Source organism: Eurypyga helias, unplaced genomic scaffold (genome assembly GCF_000690775.1).
Source record: "Eurypyga helias isolate BGI_N326 unplaced genomic scaffold, ASM69077v1 scaffold7125, whole genome shotgun sequence".
Classification (NCBI taxonomy): Eukaryota; Metazoa; Chordata; class Aves; order Eurypygiformes; family Eurypygidae; genus Eurypyga; species Eurypyga helias.
Window position 1 is genome coordinate 54,108 of NW_010252102.1, and position 19,931 is coordinate 74,038.

Here is a 19,931-nt window from a genome sequence, read left to right on the forward strand (position 1 = left end):
AAGATGATTACTAGTACCTCCATGCCGAAGAGCAGGACTTGATATTCTGCACCGAGGTAATAAAGATATGAGAGATGTAACCATTGTAAAAGCCTGCTCCTGCAAGAATCTCGTATCACCTCTTCCTAACAAAGACTCGTTAAAATTCAGCAGGTACATGCTTTGAGGATTCATTCTCTGCTGAACGTCTGCCAGGTCAAGGGGTTAGACAAGACTTTTCCTTGCTGTTCTTCTCCATGGCAGATGACGACCGCTGCAATATGAAGCAAAAGCAATAATGCAAGGGGAACCTGTCTCTGCTGCTCGCTCTCTGTTGTTACTGAGGCCAGTGCCCAAGCCCTGAAGAAGAGAAGACAAAGGCAGCCACACGCATCGCAGGGGAGGTAGGAGCAACCAGAGGGAAATATCCAAGCAATAGTCTGATGAAAAAGAGAAAGGTCACATTAGAGAGTTCTCAGGGCTCTGGCTGGGGTGTTGATGAGAAAGAAGTCTTAAACTAGTGTTTGGGAAGAAGTTGGAGAAGAGAGGTATGGGAGAAATGAAACTCCTGTAGTCAGCTAGGGAACATTCCCCTGCAAAACATGGACTTGAAGGTCTGACCCTAGTGAAACCGACACAATGAGACTGTATCACAAACCAACTGCCGATTTCACTTAATTTGCCCGTGTAGAAGCCTGAACCTCACTGATGACCTTCCTGAGCCTGATATGGTGCAAATAAAGTGTGTTGGGGTTTCCTTTTTTTATAGTCTTAAAAAACAGAGAATTGCTTTAAAGACACTACAAAAATAAGTTCTGTGAAATTGAGTATATTAGAAAAGCTTAGATTTAACACAGCCTTTTCAAACTACCGTTTGATACTTCGCCTGCAATCGTTGTCTGTGATTCTCCTCCTCATTCCAGAAGGATGCTCAGAAATGAACCTTTATTCTAAAACACTCCAGCAAGGTGCCAATTGCATTAGTACTTATTACAGCTTGTGAACATCTCTCTCAATTTTGTTTTCTTTTTTTCTGCACAATGTTTCTATTTTAAAAAGTAGCAACTTAGTTTTAGAAAACAAAATTGAAGGTGGTTCAATGCACCAAAATTGGACCTTGCTGTTACTTAATGCTCAGCCTCTTTCAATATATTACAGAACGTAAATCTTTCCATCTAAAGTTTGTACCTCAAAATATAAATGTGAAGTTTTTGAAGAACCATGGAATTATAGGCAAATCTATGTTGAAAGCCAGGCTCTCCCTTTTAAGTTTTGTTTACACTGTGCTAATACTCTCAGAGAAAAAGATGGACAAGGTCAGATAGGCTGGAAAAAGAAAAAGTAAGAGGAGAACGTGTTTCCTCTTTGTGTGACTCCTCACACTGCATCTGTTGCCACAAGTTTGCAGGGGCAGGGTGAAAGCTGGGAGATGGGAGAAAGGCAGAGGATGATAGGCATGTGGATCCAAGTCTCTCATCCTGTCCCATTGCTCCTGCTTCCTAGTCCATGTAGCAGTCACAACACTGTGTTGTTTGGCAAATACCCTTCCATCATCAAGGTCCATCTGAGCCTGGACCTATGGTTTTTACCCAGAACATCTGCAAGTCCCTGACCTATGACAGCTGTACCTCCTTCTCAACTCACACATCTTTAGGATGATCTTTAAGAAAAGATGCTCTCAAACAGCTCCTTAAAAACAGAGCTATTTGCTTCATAACTGGGCCATCAAAATCCCATTTATTGTTGCCCAGACAATTAATTGGTTTTATTTGTGCTTCAATCAGACTTCTATTAGGCAATTTATCTAAAATAACCTGAATATCATTGAATGCAGTTTCAGGTGAAAACAGTGTATCCCAAATTGAGTTAAATTTTGTATTCAATGTCTGAAATATCTGACAGGTATGATAAGAATGATGATGAGGCGGAAAGCTTGAAGGCTTCACCGCCACTCGCTTGTTTTTACTTTTGAGGTTTTACTGGAAACCTGCTCAAAACCCAGATTCTAAGGTTACTCATGACCCAAGGCCTCCAAAAGGAGCCCCATCACCAAAATACTAAAATTAAGAAGGTTCAGAAAAGAAGAAAAAAGAAAAAAAGAAAGAAAAAACCCAAATCAAACGAGTTTTACAGAACTGCTACATAGTGTGTTGCCTACCAGGGTCCAACCTCCTTGAAGCACTGATCAGTTCTAAAGATGAAAGGTAGAATTGTGTGACAGATACCGCAATGAACTCAGGTAAATCAGTTTTGTTTCTCTGCTGTCTCTTGGAATATTGTTACCACTGAATGATAAGAAATATTCACATATTATTGAAGGGAAAAGTAAGAAAAGAATATTGATGATTGCGAAAAGTGATGATTTGAAAGCGGCTCCAACATTACAGATAGGATGTTAATATGATGTGAATTGCAAGCACTTGAAACAATGGGAATAATGTATTGATTTTCCTCATCCTGCACTATGCATGCCACTAAGATCAACAGAAGTCACATACATATACCAAGAAAACTGTAATATGTAGAATTATTGATGTGTATGTGAAGTGGATATTCCATAAATTGCAGCATCGCAATGGCTAGAGTTACATCCAGAAGACAAAACCATTTTTGACACTGTAACTGATAATGCTTTGATTCCTATTATGGTTTCACCACTTTTAATTTTCCACATTAAAGGGAAAACTAGTGGAAGGATTTATGCACAGGGTATGTTGGTTTTTTTTTTTTTAAAGTGATAAACACAATATAGTTTATCCCTACAAGGCACTGATTCCACTTACAAAATAAGTCATTAAATAACAGCTACTGGCAGTATTTTTGAAAACAGTGTTGTGCGATGTACATTGAAGCAAACACACTGAAACATCTGAAAACTGCCTCTGGTTTGCTGAAAATTTTAGGGACATCAGAGAAACTGAAAAGCAGCAGCACACAGAAGTCCAGCATCTCCAAATGTCTGGTGGCAAGAAAGCCACCCATAAGCACATGCTTCCCTTTTACCAGCCAGCAGAGCTGTGCCAGCACTGGCAGGAAAAGAAAAAGCTTTACAGCTACACAGGCACCTTTATAATTTTCCTATCTCAAAATTATGGCATTTCCAATAAAGGCTGCTTTTGAATCGCCATTTACTTTTACAGCTCACTTTGTTTCACAGTACTCTCTATCTCTTACTGTTAACTCTTGAAGGAAACCTTTCAAAGGTCAATCCAGTCTGTTAGGATTCTGGATGTTAAAAATGAATTTTTCTTGTCTACTTGTTCTTTTGAAAGGCTTAAAAGTGATTTGTGGCAATCAGCATAAAGGGATTTGATTGACAGAGTTTAACTAAGTGATCTAGAGAAGATTCATCAGGGGAAATTGCTAAAATGAAAAGGCAAACAGTTTTTCTCTGTCTGCTCTTAAAACAAAATAGATGTGAAAATCATTCTGAAAGCTTCTACAAGTCAATGAGAAGCTTAGAAATGCACAGCATAATCTTTCAAATAACACTCTGCAATAGTAATCAAATAAAAAGAAAGGATAAAAGGGCAAGCATCACAGTGACTACCAAACAAGTCTGTTGACCTCATTCATACAAACCTCAAAAATGTAGCTGCCAAGCTTCCCACAAGTAAAATACAGGAGATTTAGTTGAAATGACATTATATCTCTTCCTGTGTAAAGTATGGCTTTTCTCCCTCTTCTCTTTTGCCTGGCTGTTCTCTCCTTCCCAGTCCGCTCTCTCAAATTGCCCTTCTCTGCAATTGCCCTTTCTGCCCTTTGCTGCCTACCAGAGGAGAGCCAAGCTGGAGGGTCCTGGCCACACCGCCCAGTGAGCAGCGGAGAGGGAGAAGAGCCTGCAGCTCCCAGCACCGCTCCCTAGGCGCCTCCAGCAGCATATGGGCAGCTGGGGGGGAGCAACAGTCCCTGCTGAATGTCTGTAGCACCAAAGACACCACAAAGAGCACCCAAACACAGCTCTTAAACCTGTCTGACCAACTCTCGATGAGTGTACCACTGAGTTCAGGACTACATGTCCCCATTACACATTTTTATTCTTCTATTAGGATTTTTTGGGGCTTTCATTCACCAGCTCATGAGAAAAAAAAGTTACCTGATCATTTTTTTAAGAAAACCTTCAATTACGTGAACAGTGTTATACAGACAGAAACTAGCATAGGGAAGAACTCTATCTATTAACGTATTATCCCAATGGTGGTGGTTATTTTGTATGCTTCTGCCACTACTTGCAAGGCCCTTGCTATATGTCCCAGACAATCCTACCACCCAAGTCAAAATTATTACCTTCCATCCAACATAGCATCCACTTCAGTTCAAAGCTTTTCAAATTTATTTACAGGATATTAGCAGGATACAGCTTTTCTCTGTTTAAATCTACAGCAAGAACACAGAGCTAACATTTTTGTGATGGTGCTTCAAGCTCATATACCCATCTATTCATTTGTTTTTGAAGTTTCTCCAGATTTTCTGGGCTTTTCACCATTCTTTTGTGACTACAATTTAGTGTTGTCTGCAATGTGACTAATGCGTTAATCTTCTTAGCTTTCAGATCAGTTAATGTGATTTAAAAGCACTCTAAGTTGCTTACATTTTAATCTACAAAAAAACTACTACACTTTTGTACTAATAAGTTAGTTTGAGTAAATATCAGGGCTTTTATTTTTTATTAAATCAGGTTTGTATCTGTGAAACTTTTCTAATATACTACTTAATGCTATTCTAACAGAATAATGATTTTGTAGAATTATTTTGCGGCTATCTCCTAATTTACTACAGCTTACATACTTTTTTATTTGTTGGAGACATAAAAGAAAAAACATATTTGAAATGCCAACACAAACGAAATTTAACAAAGAAAACTCAGAATTTTTTCATTAATGTTGAAACGTGGTTATGAAAGACTGCATACAAGTCATTCACTCACTGAAATACTGCAGAGACTAAGGGATTTGTGGAAGCCAATGACATGTACAAAATGATACACCTCAGTTTAATACATCACACTTCACTAGCACCTTGCAAACCAACTCTACATCTAAGCCATCTTAGTCCTCTGCTCAATTATTCTTCGTAAACATTACCTTTTTCCTTTAGAATGTCTTTGCTGAAAGCCAAAAGGACCCTACCAGTGTGAAACTACATTACTAATCTAGACATTAAACACCTAATCTGACAATACTCAATATTAAGGTGAAGAATTATCAGTTACAGACTTTAAATATGATTGATTACTTAGTATGATCTTTGCAAACCCAACATACAAACAACTTGTGTTTCACCAAAGTGCAAGACATGATGCAATTACGTCTTCGCAGGCTGAGCAGAGTATTTTCTATTAGTTTTGCAGTGACCTTTACTATATATTATCTGAATGCTGTGGATAACTTTTTTCAGCTCTTATGGAAAATAAAATTCAGTACTCAGTAAAGCCAATGATGAAAGTTTCTTTAGAGAAGATAGCATCTAGACTAATTTTATGATCACAACTTGCCTGCTTAATTTTTTTTTTAATTCATCAAAGATTCAAATAGTGAGAAATCTTTGCATCTTTTAATCACACATTCCTCCTAACATCACCCTCAATTTCTGCACAGTTGTAATTTAGAATAAAATGTTCTTAATTTTTTTTTCTTGAAGCACAGTAAAGATTTTATCAGATATTAGTGGCAGCCACCATCAGTCCAAACCTCCTTAGCTATTTCTTTTATTTTTAATAACATGAACTAATAAGAATTGTCAACTGTAACAAATGCTTATTCTGCTGTCACAATATTTATCTAAACATTATACACACTATAAACATTTAAAAAATATTTTTAAACCAGAAAATAACATATTTTTTAATGTGGTTCTAGAATGTTGTTAAAATTTTAAGTCTTATGAAAGCCTATGAAATTGTTAAAATAACTGCTAATTCCCTTGGTCAAATGCTAATCAGTGAAGTGACCCTTACAAGGTTTCACGAACTGATCTCAGAAACTGCTGCTTATTGATAAAACACGCAGTTTGCAAAGACCTTGTGTGCAGAAGTGACGTACCAGCTGGCATGCTGCTGGTCACTTCCCTGCTAAATCAGAGCTGGGGACTATCGCGCACTTCCAACTGGCTTTAGCCTGCTCTGTACCGTAGTTCCTGGCTTAGCTCAAAATGCAAGGGACATGCAAAAATCTCCACATACCTTCTCATACAGTCCAGAGCCCGAATAAAGAAGTCTTTGTGAAGCTGATGTTCGTCCCTCAAGATGGAGCACTGCTCCAGCGTCACCGACATGGATGTCCGGTCTTTGGCACTTTTGCAACAGGTGAAACGGACTCCATTCAGCTTACGGCAAATCTGGAACACAGGCAGACGTCAAAGCATTGCCCTTTTCACACCTTGTGTTCCCTACACGCTAGGCAGACTGCAAAACGCCCACAGTTTTGCAGTCACAGACAACGAATACAGGGAACTACAGTATTTCTCAAGAAGAAAATAGCTATTAAAAGGTAGTAGCTCTAACCTGAATCATACAGCTGCTGACGTGTGTCTTTGCAGTTAAATCAGCTATTGTTGCTGCCCTGGGGATTTTCATATTCTAAGGATTATGCCCATTCTGGCCTGACACAGTGCCATAAAAGGTGAAAATACTGTGAAAAAGCAAGTCGCCAGAATGTCTGCACATACTACACCTTACCAAACCATTGCAGCCAATTTCTTGGACTTGAAATAAAAAGTATTTGTGTTAACCTCGACTATAAAAGGAAAAGTTCCTTCATCTTTTCCTCACTTTGTGGCACTCAACCTATTCAATTAAAGCTTAATTGTCTTAACACCTAATGAATGTTGAAAAAAAAACCAAAAAACCCAAAAACCCAAAAAAACCCAAACCCCAAACTTCGACAAGTCTTTTTTACCTCAGACTCATGAACGTAGAGGACTAGCTCCTCAGAAGGGACACAGATACTTCTATCTATGTACTGAATTTAAGCAGTATTATTTTCAACAGGTAAACTGCTCAGCATATGACTCAAAACAGAGCTTAAGACAAATAACTGCCATGGAGTATCTACTTTTACTGTACATTTTGACAAAATTATAAGGGATAACAGAACCGTGACATAGTTTTAAAGATAATTTGCTCACACTAAGAATCACTTTGTCATTGTACCAGCCCATTAGTTTACACTTTGGGTTCGAACAACGTTTTACTAGAAAAAGAAAAATTTGAAGGAGAGCTGGTGTGCCCAGTATGGCTCTGCCTTTCCCCTGATGCATTTTGCCCTAATAACAGGTAATATCCTCTGCCCAGGTTTGCCTGCTCCTGTCCCTGGACAATCTCAGCTATAGCAGATTTAAAAAAGGAAATAGTTGTAAGAATAGGGCAAAGCAATAAATTAGAGCAGTTAGGCCGCATCCTAAGGATCTTCTCAGCTTGGATGTCAAGGGTTTACTTGGGATCTTACAGGATGAAACTGGAACATGTCCTTCATAATCTCACTTCAGCAAAGAAGCACTTTTTTATCCATTAATTGCATTCTCAGAAACTCTATTAAAATCAATGGCCCACACAATACTTACAGTCTTTAAGGTCTTTATGATATTGTGGTAAGGGCAATCTCAAAAGTTGAATCCAGGTAATTAATTGATTGAATCTAACTTTGAACCCAAATAATTACAGGCTAGTGAAGGAGAACCTGTGAGTGTTTCTTCCCTGCAATAATTCAAAATCTTAAAACTTAGATGTATTTAAAGATTCGGAAAGTTGCATTGGGATTTAAATATGGCACTTTAAGAGGTGGGGTTTTTTTTGAAAGAAATATCAAGAAGGGCTGAAAGAAGTTACCTGCTTAATTGAAGAGATTAATTCATTTTACACTAGTCTCTTTTGGAGTCCATGAGTCATTGTGACTATTCAAAGTGAATGAGTCTTAATAAAAAAAACCAGGTAATTATTCTGGATGAGTGATGGCCTCTGATGTAGAGAAGGAAGACTAAATCCCAAATCTGGGCTGGCAGCATAGATATAAAGCGCTGGCTAGTGAGCATCATTTTTTGAACTGAGAAGTGTTCTAGGCACAACAAACAAGCGGCCACAGCCAAAAGCTTATTTTGCATTGAAGTTCAGTACAAATGTCTCAATCATTATTAAGTGTATTAAATAGAAAGCAATCTGTTAACTTAAAGAAACAAATTAAAAAATCCTTAGATTCTGATTAAAGGAGAAACACAGGATAACCTGATAGGCTGGCCCAGACAAATCCTCATAATGACTCGGTTCACTAAACAGCAGCAGTTAAACCAAGTAAATAATTAAAATGGGTGAACACAATGACCTGATACTCTAGAAATCTCCTAAGAGACAATACAAAATACATGGCAGTATTATCCTATCAGAACATACAGCTTACAATTAGTGTCCAGCCTGAATTTTATCCTCAGTTTTGCTCACTTCTTCTGTATTGAAGGTATAGGAGGAGGAAAAATAGACTTAACATTTATTAGAGCTTTGGAAATTCTCTCTTCCAAACACAGATTTAAATGATTAGGAGTGTGATTAAGTTTAAAGAGGGGATGATAAAGCATATAAATCCGTTAAGATCAAAACAAGGATAAATCAATACTCTGATTATTTCTCCTGATATAAGACAGAAGAAAAAGGATGCAGCTTAGGAAATAAAAATGTATAATATTTAAATCTCAGTCCCGTTATATTTAGAATAGGAAACGTTTGTGATACCAATTTGCAAAAGTTGACTTGCAAAATGCAAATGTATTCTCACAGTCCCATTAAAACAGAGATTATTATATGCAGGTGCAGATATATATGCATAACCATGTAGAGTCTCATACATTCACTGCAATAACAAAGTGATATCCTTACAGCAGGGAATCATGCCTTTCCAATAAGTAAATGTAACACAGCAAAACAGTGTGTAGGTCAACGGCTCCAGAATACTCCTTTCAGAAGATTACAGTAAGGTAACATAAAGATAAATATAATACAGTGAAGGAAAAATCTGAAGCACTTTGTATGTCCAAAGAATGCTTTTTATCCATGAAATTATTTTCAGAGAGTCCTCAATAGAAGGTAGGAGACAATTTCTAGACCCAACGTTTAAGTAAATTCTGTCACATTCTTTGTAGCTCGTTTTATACTATTCTGTATTGATTTATCCTTTACTTGTTTCAAAAGCAATGTTTCATAGTAATTGCAGAAATAGTACTGCAGGAAAAGCTTATATTTTTACTCACAACAGACATACTGCAGTAGCATATGATAATATTTATTAACCACAAAGCAAAATGATGTTAGCAATATAAAAAATTACAGCAGTGTTATTAATACAAAGACATAGTTAATATTGTCTTGTTCCTGGTGTTATAGTGGTGGAAAATGTAATTAATATTTTGTATCAAATATTTATTTGCCTGGAAAGCTATATGCATTTGAAAGCTCGCCAAAACACAAGGTCTTGCCTCAAGTTCAGTAGATACCAAAGACTCAAGTCTCTGCTTGGGCAGACACCAAGGGTACTCTTTTCTAAATCCAAGATAATTACCTGGTTCAGTTTCACACTCCTGAAAAGCTTGAGCTCTTTATAAACATCTAAGGGTTCCAATGTATGTCCAAAAAACATGGAACTTTGAAACAAAAAGGAATTACGTGAATAAAGCAAAGTTGTTTGATCAACATTTTTCTTCGTGTTCTCCCTGTGTCTGAAAGTCTGCCCTTTGCATCTCTAGCTTATTTTGTGTTGGTATTACTGACTTTGGCATGCCTGTCATGGTCACACCGGCTAAAAAAAAAAAAAAAAAAAACACAAAACCCCAAAAAACAACACACATTGAATGTGACTGACTAAAGGTCGTACTGATACAATTGAACACTTATTTATAGAGCATCAGTACCTTAATTATAGAAAACCAAGAGTTGAAGATAGAAAACAGAAAATCAAAAGTTGAGCGCAGCAATATTAAACAAAAGCCAGGATGTCCTACATCGTAACTCAAGACTTATGGACACTAAACAATAAAAGGAAGATATTTTGAATAACCAAATCTTATGTTATCAAAAATGGATATGATTTTAAACAAGAAAATAAGTTAGATACTGTAGCTGAATACTGTATTGTCCGTCATATAAGGTGATCTGTTTACAGCTACGCATGATCATCCACGGAATTGATTCTGCCTAAACTGGAGAGGAAGGGATACCTCTGCCTAAAACTAGGCTCAGATAAAGAAAAAACCCATGCCCCAAACAAAAAGCATGCCTCTTTTTATCCTGTTAGCCAACTCACTGAGATTGATGAAAATTCCTGCATCTGGGACAAGACAACCCCAAGCGGCAGCACAGGCCACAGACTGCCTGGCTACGAGATGCTCTGCAGCCAAAGCGTCTGGAGGATGTAGGGGACAACAGAGTGACCAAGACCATTTTTTGCTTTGAGTTCTAGACAGTTCTAACAGTTAAAAAAAATGAGAGAAAGAAAATATCTGTCATTTAACCATAGGAAGAAGAGAGATACTCATGAGAGAGGATGAGAGACCATTGGAATGGAAATATTAGAGAGCCATTTCAGCCTATCTACCTCTTTTAATAATTGAGTTTTCCAATCTTATGCTTAAAATCCATTTCACTTACAGTATCAGCAGGCATGTGAAAATTAGTTCATCATGTGAATGTATTTGAAACAAGAGAGCTTACCGTCGCAGCCAGCCACATGATTTCTACATTCTTTCTCTTTTTGGCCTGGATATTTTGATGGAGAGTTTCTAGCAATCCCTTTAAATCATTTTGTTCTTGAAAATGTGGTAGACCTGGAAGGATGATAAGTTGTTCATTATGATAAAGTTTATGACAGGGTTGTACTGACTGAAGAATGCCCATATTAAAAAAAAATGGTCTATTATTTACAGCCTTATTTCAGAAGATGGGATGGAAAGCACCAGATAAATATTTAGGGAATAAGCTTAGGAAGTATTTTGCCTTTGTTTTCAAAATGCAGTATCTCATTTTTGTTTTAAAATAATGCTTTAGATCCTAACATAACATAACAGTAAAGTTAAACAGCATTAAATACAGCCCCCGCCCCTCTCCCCCTTCCCCCAAAAAACCAACAAACCAAAAACCAAACGAAACCAAAAACCCTAACAAAAATTTCAGACTGAGAAATACTCTAAGTTTTATTAACCATAGTTGTCTAAAGGGAACTCAGTGGTAGGCTCTTCTGCTTTGTGTGTGTATATAGGAGGGTTTTATTTTAACATTACCTTTATCTTCATCAGTTTTGAAAATAAGCAGAAACAACCGAAATCTGTTTTTTAAAATTATTTCTTCTTATGGTAGTGAAGTAAAAAGGAATTTAGTAATAGTTATGACCAAAGAAAGGCTCAGGACCAGTTGGAAGAAAATTAAACCAAATTGATAAATGACACATCCTTTTTAACAAGAAAAACTAGGCTGTTCCATCCAGTGAGAAAAAATCCCAACACCAAAACATCACCACCAAAAAAACCACCACAAAAACCAAACAAGCCCAAAGAAACAAAAATCAAACAGACAAAAAAATCAAACCAAGCCCCAAACCCAAACCCTAAGATTTATATTCAATTCAAAGAGTAAAAATGAGGCAACTACTAATGCAGTCAAAGTCCATTCTCCTAACCTGATCACAGTTGGAATGATCCCTCTTATCAACAGGCTTTTACCTTTTATCTCTAATGAATTCCATAGTTTCCGTTATCCATGATTCATACTAAGAAGTAATTTAAATATACTCAAAAATAACTATTCTAAAAACATCTTAAGTTGCCTTACCCTTGCTGTGCTGCCGAAAAAGTTAAAGAGGCAGAAAAAGTACATTCAAACTAGGTTTGTAATAATCTTAATGAGGATGGTTTTATCTGTGTATTACAATCCCTCATCAAATAATTACATAATGCAGAGCACATAAAAATACATCATGACCTGCTAGACTACTACACTTATCCTCCTTCTTTAAAACACATAACATACAATAAGCACACTTGAAAGATGCTTCCAGATGATGAGAATGTATCACGAGGTACGCATTTTACTGCTTCAGAACAGCTTTCCTTTGGTTCACAGCAGAAAATGCATCATCTCAGAGGGATGACTTCACCACAGGTAAAGCAAGTTTCTCCTAATTTATGATACTGCCAAATGAGCTCCATCCTGACTGGATGTGATTGATTGCTTAAATTCCTTTTGTCACAAAGCAGTATTAAACCATCAAATCATTCTCATAAATTATTAGGGGAAGAAGCCTGGAAGTACCAGACAGACTCATAGACTCTACGCTGAAAATGCACGTACTGCTACATGCATTATGATGCTATACAAGAAAATCTTTATTTGCTTGCAGGATTCCTAAACCTCACGTGCATCTCTGTTCTCACGTGGGACAAAACTTTGCAAGACTGATGTTGCAAAGGTGGCAATAGCAAAGGTGGCAATACCTTTATGGGAGTGGAAAATGGAATTCTTTGAAATGGAGTATACAAATGAAGCAGCAGTCCTTCCCCCTAAGGACAGGGGAAGCAAGAGCCTGGCCAACAGGGCTGAGAGCCCTCAGCTTCTGTCTGGCTTTATGGGCACTATTTGTAACTCACAGCTTTGTGAACTGGGTCCTGCATTTATTTTGTAGCACAGATTTGGCAGTACAGGAAACTATCTGGAAGGGTGTAACAAAACCATCCAGGAGCCATCAATACTGAACGGCTTTCACCTGCCTACAACAGCAGAGCAGCTGCCAGCTAGGATGCAGGTTTATCTTCCTAAGAACTTGGACACAGAGTTGGGGGGAACCAGAGAGGAATTGAAGTCCTCCCCTGGCTGAACAACCTGGATAGATTGACTTTTTTTCCAGAGAGCTGGTTTAAAAGGCACATTCCTCCAAGCCAAAAGAATGATTTGGTATAGTGGCAGGGAGCTACTGGGAGGGGCAATGGAACCAGAAGGTGCTTTGTGTTCTGTAAAAATTTGGATAAAGGACAGACTCAGATTTTAGAGGTAGAGAAAAAGCAAGAAGGTAATAATAACCAGAACGGACATGATGAATTAGACCAGTGTGGTTCTCAAAAGCCTGCACAGTCTGGAAGTAGTCCAGGAAGACTGTGTGGCTCACTAACAATCCTTCTGCAGGAAGACAGTACAAGGTTAGATTCTGTTAATGAAAAGCAGCCAATACCATCTCCATGCAAATTTTTGCTTTTATACAATCAGATTAATTTATGAGGTAGTGGATCTACTTTAGACCTAACCCCAGATGAGATTAGTTTTTCAGGATGCTTTCTTAGTAGGATTCCCCTAAATTAATTCTTAACTTCTTGTATGAGTTTCTCTATTCCTAAATGGATTTCTGCAGAGATTTCCCTTATGTAAAAATTAACAGATGAAAATCATCCTAATATAAAAGATAAACAAGTATGTGTACACAGTGACACATTAGATATAACTAAAGTACAGCCATGTATTGGATAATTTGCAAAAGTAATGGACACAAGATGTCCTGTAAGAGAAGAGAAGCTTTGCATAAGATTTTAACCAGCAGTATTCACCACAAGGAGGTACACACACGTTCTGTAGGATGATAAATCTTTAGATTCAAAAGATTTGTCACCCCCTTATCCCAGGGCAAAGGGCAGAGACCTAGATCCAAGCTATTTAAGAATCAGACTGTAAAATCTGCAACATTTGGGAATATAGTTTAGGCATTAAGACTATTTTAACAATGTTAGATTGATACAAATGGTCTTTTCAGTGTTTTCTTTCAACAGAGTAACAGAATACTCATGTTTATAATACCAAATTTCTATAAAATTGCAATATAGAGCCTATTCTAATGGAACCACATTATTCATATCAGTGAAATTATGACATGGCTCATTGTTTATATTTGCATCTGCATATTTCTCAGTGCTTTGCCATACGTTAATACATTTTGAAAATAAGAATGGAGGGAAAGACTGAAATTAATAACATGTCCCACTGAGTATTTCTGTACAAAAATAGAAGGTACAGACTGTCCTTTACCCAAAATATTTAAAAGCATATTGTATTAATAATGTAAAACAGCTGCTTAGCTCATCGTTACTCTGTTTCCCTGTAGTTTCTGCTGTGGCACTGGGGCTGCAAACTCTCCCTGTAGTTTTCTGCTGTGGCACTGGGGCTGCAATCACTACTGACTTCAGCAGGGCTGTGTACAGGCACAAAGTGTTTAACTTCACAGAACAAGTTATGGGATCAAGGCCTAAGTCTAAAAGCTGCACACTACTATGATGCTAACAGTGACAGGACAAGGGGTAATGGGTTTAAACTGAAAGCAGGGAGATGTAGATTAGATATCAGGAAGAAGTTCTTCACGGAGAGGGTGGTGAGGCACTGGAACAGGTTGCCCAGAGAAGCTGTGGATGCTCCATCCCTGGAAGTGTTCAAGGCCAGGCTGGATGAGGCTTTGAGCAACCTGGTCTAGTGGAAGGTGTCCCTGCCCATGGCAGGGGGGTTGGAACTAGATGGTCTTTAAGGTCCCTTCCAACCCAAACCATTCTGTGATTCTATGATAATATTAGTTTCTTTTAATCTTTCACTTATCCAACCTTTTCAAAGCCATTTCAATATTGCATTATTTTGTACTCACAATCAGGAGGCATTTTTTCTGTAAACAGCTTGTAATATTCTTTTAGAAGTTCTAAGTTTTCTTGGTTAATATTTTCCTGCAAAGTGGTATCTCCAAACCTATAAAAAAGCAAAATATAATGATTAAAGAAAAAAAAAGCTGAATTTAGAATTATTTCTTTGAATAAAGAAAGAACTTTGGTTTTTTTCTAGTAGAGAATGTACTAGATTTTGTCAAACGTACAGTTGCTAATCTCTCATGTGCTTTGGAACTAATGTTTGGGTCATCACTCATGGATAATTCAAAAAAACTATAAACAAAGTAATCCAATTCCAGAGAAACATTCAATAAAGCACATATTCTTATTCCCTTCATAATTCCTGAATAAATGCGAGGGATTTTTGTGGGAATTTCCAGTGGCACCACAGGCAGAGAACTGTGGCGCGTAAGTACTGCACCTCCCACTGCTGCTGTTGCTTAGGTATATTAATTTCTACCCCGGCTGGGCAATATCGAAGCCACACAAGACAGAATAGATGCGAGTATCAGGTGGAAAACCTTCTGAAGAACTAATTTCTGCTGTGGTCTGAGGGTATTTGCTATAAATAGTCAAACTGATTACTTCCCTGGGCCCTTTCTGCCCTACACAGCTCCTGAGCTGATAGTTACCTTGGTTTCTTGCATCTGAAACTAATGAAACAGCCATTTCTCTGCTGCTGAGCAGTGATTTAACCACTGAGCTTCACAGAGTTATGACCCGCAGGCTAGCTGACTTGAGTCACCTGCATTTAAGCTTGCTGCAGCACAGAGACCTCAGCAGTCGCTCCACCGTGCTGCAGCTGGCTCAGGAGCATATTCTGGGGTTTCTTGCAGCTATCAAGTCTGTTGGGAACATATCACCCAAATCCTCATTATCCTGCACCTAACAGAAAACCCTGACAACATCAGGATGCCTTTGTGCTAATCCACAAACTGGTACGTCTGCTGTGAGAGATATGAATGGAAAGACAGGCATGTTCCTTAGGCACCTAGGGCCAAGTTCTTCTGACTCATCAGAATCAAGACTCATTAGAATAGTCTTGAAATGAAGAAAAGGAAGACAAAAAGGGAAATGGAGGAGTACAGAAAGAAAGGATTGCACAGGTGAGAAATTCAGGTGGAGAAAAGGGGACACCACACCAAATGTACTGCTACATCTGCAGAAAGGAATAAAATATTTAAATGGGCCAAAGAGAGAAAAGACTCAGCTACATCCTCAGTAGCCACTGCTGCACTGTCACAGGAGAATATTTGTTTTAAATCAGATATATTCTCAACGGTGCTTCACTGAAAAAGATGTTTGCATCTAATAAAGTAACATTTTCTAGAAATTTATCATAAAACTTTATTTTTATTCTCATCTTCTTATGCTCATTTTCTCCCAGAGAAAGTATTTTTTACCAAAAAGCACATAGTGTTTCCAACCTCAAAGACAAACATGCAGATTTAGGAGTTAAGCAATATTTTGAATCAAGTCCAATATTTACACCTGGAAGTGCATGCAGAAAAGCTGTTTCTGTAAGGAATAATCCAATTTGATTTGCTTGATATAGCTGTTAATATATATCTATATTTGTAGGTATACAGATACTAATTTTTCATTCATGGCTTTCTTTGTGCACAATGTAAAAGCACCACTGTGGAAAATGCTACCATTCTTCCCGTCACTCCACCTCTAAGCCACACGTCTTTTCACACCAACTCCTCTACAAGTCCATGATAACCAGGCTGTTTCTAAATCTTGTCAAATATTTCTTCAGGACACTTGCAACATACAGTCCTTCCTGCCTATCCCACCCATATAAGCTCTCACAAACTTGTTTCTTGGTTACTGCATATTCCTTTTCAGATTTTGGAAAAAGGTCACAACTGTCATTGTCACTGATTTTGTTGATTTTGTAAGTTCACACTCTGAGCCATGTCACTCCTCTCATAGCATCACTTTCCCCTTCTTTAAGGCATCAAGAGTAAGTTATTTTTGTTTTCAGGAATGTTTCAAGTTCCCTAAGCAACTACTCAACACTTTCACCAGTAAAATGCCAGTTTTTACTGTCTTCTGATTCAGTCAATGTCTTCCACTTCAATTCTCTACCTAAATTTTCTCACAGGTCACCACTCACAACTTGTCTCCCATAAACATCCACAAAGCTACCTGATGGCATTCCTTGTAAGTCTTCCTTCTACTCTGCTGTCTACAAAGACCAGGATGTGAAACTCCTGTTGTGCTTAACTTCTTGCCTACTGTCCAGGTTCAGGGTTTTTCACCGTCTCACTTTCCCCAGTGAATACAATCTAAGGATATGTTTTATGGTTCTTGGATGCTTAGTTAATAAAACCAGTTTAAAAAAGAAAAGTGGCTGCCTATGTCCAGCTTGCAGTTTTAGTACTGCACAAACTTGGTAATTAAACACGACCAACAGATATCCTTCTCTTGGAAGAAAAAAATTAATGGGTTGGTGAAACTTTGACTATTATTGTACTAATTAATTAGTTCCCAGGTATCTTTTTAGAGGAGTAATATTAACACATCAGAACTTTAACATCAGCCTTCATGTTTCTGAAAACATATTACTAACATATTCCCTATTATCAACTACTACCTCTCAACCCAGAAAAAAAGCCCTACAAAGCTAAGAAAAATTATTTCTTTCTAGCTTATGACTTGTTTGGCCTCTTCAACCCCACCTTTAGGATCATAAGAACTTCAAATTTTCAAATTCACATTTGAGAAGACCAAAGTACTGTATACGAATGAAATTCTACATCCATGAAATACCAATCCATTTTATAACTGTATCCAAAGGAAACGTGGTGTTGTCTGTGTGAAATAAAGTCCTTCATATGGTCATATTTTCACTTGGAATTTTTCATGGTTTTGCATTGCTTCACAGGCTTGGGCTTATTTACTTTAATACCTTTTAAAATACACACTGAGTCAATGTGAGGTGGTCCAAGAGCAACTATCAAAAAAGATTTATTTTTAATCCTGAGAGATATCCTGTACTAGCATGGCATTGTTGGACAGAAAACGAAACACGTTTTTTTCTTACCTCTCTGCAAGTGTTTGCTGTTCATTGATTCCAACATTAAAGAGTACTGGATACATGCGAAGTAGCTTTCCTCCTTTAATCTCTTGTGGCAGCAACTCAAACATCTTTGCTGGAAGCTGGACCTCTATAATGTAATGTTCACTAGGAAAAATAAAAAGAAGAATAAGGATGGGAATATTGATTGGTTTGCTTGAAATTATAACCTTTCCAAGGTTGTAGAGAACATGCAGACTTATAAATCAGTTCCCCCCTTTTCCCCTTAATTGTATCGAACCATAAAATATGACGATGCACCTTACTTGTTTTAAGAGCATAACCAAGCTATATTGAAAAAGGCACATATATATATTATACACTCTTGATATGGACTTCTTTACTGAAGTGAAAATAGGACTAAAGATGAAAGCAGTAAAAACGTCCTCTGCTACCAAAATATCAATGAGAACACTTCAACTCTTAAAATGCATCTTGCTGAGTTACAAAACCAACTTCCTTTCAGAAGTCACAACTCGATCCTGTACCCAGTCTAAACAGCATATGAACAAAAACCTTTCAGAAAAACCTAAAACAAAATTTCCATTTTCTTCAGTGGTTGGATTTTCTCCCTGGGGATAGAAAGCATCACCAATAACAGTACTGACTCAGTGAAGATAACAACTGAAGGCTCATTACACAAACACGAATACTATTTTAGGAGAAGAGATACGATATATCGCAGTTGTGGTTTTATGTTTGTGTTTGGTCTGACTTGATGAAAACTATGTTACTTTGGCTGCCACTCCAAATTTTGATCATGTGGAACCCTTAAGCTGATTCCACCTGTCTTTGAGGATTGGTACCCGATCCCACAACAGAAACAATGGCATGCTGTAATTTATTTTTTTATTAGCTTGCTTTCCATTATTAGAGCAATCAGTCTAATAAAAAAAAGAACAGACTAGAAGCAAATCTATTTGTCTCCTGGATTTGGCACTGTATGATTCGAAGAGAGCCAACTGACAAAGGAGGCTGAAATTTTCTCTCTCGCAGAGCAGATCTGGTATACCACTAAGAAGGAAGAGGAGCAAAGGAATGAAGGCAGATCTATAGCTTATCTACAGAAACCATGCCTAGGAAGTCACACAACTCTAGCGTGTAAACTTAAGATGGAAAACTGTGTGCACCTATCCACATAATTTACCATGAAGTCCCTCCAACCCTTATTTTAATCAATCATGTGCTTGCTAAAGAGTTAAAATACAATCCAGATTACCCACATATCGAATTTTGGGGAGAAAAGGTAGAAAATCTGGAAGAAAAATGTCTTCAGGTTCTGCAGTAGCTCTGACACCTTTGGCAAGCTGGAGGGATGAGTGTCCCTACTTCCGTGCAGGGGTTTGGATAAACAGCTTCAGCTTAGAAGAGCTAGTGGTCACGTTTGAATCTCTATCCTGCCCATATACCTGAGAACACAATAAAATGAATCCAGTACAGACTTGTGACTGAAAAGTAATTCCATTCAGCTAGAGCAACAGCATATGCTTTGGTGGGGGCTAGAACTAGTGTGTACTCCTTGAGCAAATGCTGTGATTTCTCTACTGAGATGTCTCCCTCCCTGCCGAGGGGTGTTATCAGTTTTGAATGGAGGATACACATCTCAGAGGGAGGGAATGAAAAGAAAGAAATAGCTCTACGCCTCAGATAAGTCTATTTGGTTTGTGTTTTATTTAATTCACTCATGTGAAGGAAATAGAGAGTTAGCAAGGATGACAGTCAAGAACTCCCTACAAATGTTCATCCTCAGCCTGCACATGAGCACTCCTACCTGCTGCCAAGTGCTACCCGAACAGGTTTCTGTGATGGAGTACTTTCGTGAGAGGGAGAAGAAATGTTGGTTTAGTCTAATTTAAACAGCATACGCTACTGAACCAAAATGCCACTAAATCACTGCATTGCTGTATTTCACACCCCCAAAATCACTAGAAATCTTTAAGTGTGGGAAAGAACATTGAGAAATGCTGACCTTTAGGCATGATAAATTACTATCAGTACCATTTGAGCGCATTCACTTCCCCTTGTCCATTTTTTTCTTTTTGAAAACAATTTTTTGAAGTCTCAGAGATAGTTCTTAGTAACTTTTAAAAATCTGTACCCAGTTGCACAATGAAAACAGCCCACTTCTCATCCTGTAAGGAAAAGCTGTGACAGAGAGCTGTCTAGGAAGTCCAGGAATGGTACTAAAGTCAGGTAGTGGGAAAAG

General features: G+C 37.8%; 1 protein-coding gene across 1 annotated transcript in view; it reads right to left on the bottom strand.

Annotated features, from left to right (window-relative positions):
* INPP4B (inositol polyphosphate-4-phosphatase, type II, 105kDa) overlaps positions 1-19,931 on the bottom strand; it is a gene marked incomplete at its 5' end in the record, with an annotated part of 108,844 nt that overhangs the window by 21,941 nt on the left and 66,972 nt on the right. Inside the window, 4 exons of the mRNA XM_010152234.1 lie at positions 6,161-6,315; positions 10,670-10,782; positions 14,625-14,722; positions 17,693-17,833. Of these exons, the coding sequence (XP_010150536.1) occupies positions 6,161-6,315; positions 10,670-10,782; positions 14,625-14,722; positions 17,693-17,833 (507 nt within the window). The remainder of the gene's footprint in view (positions 1-6,160; positions 6,316-10,669; positions 10,783-14,624; positions 14,723-17,692; positions 17,834-19,931) is intronic.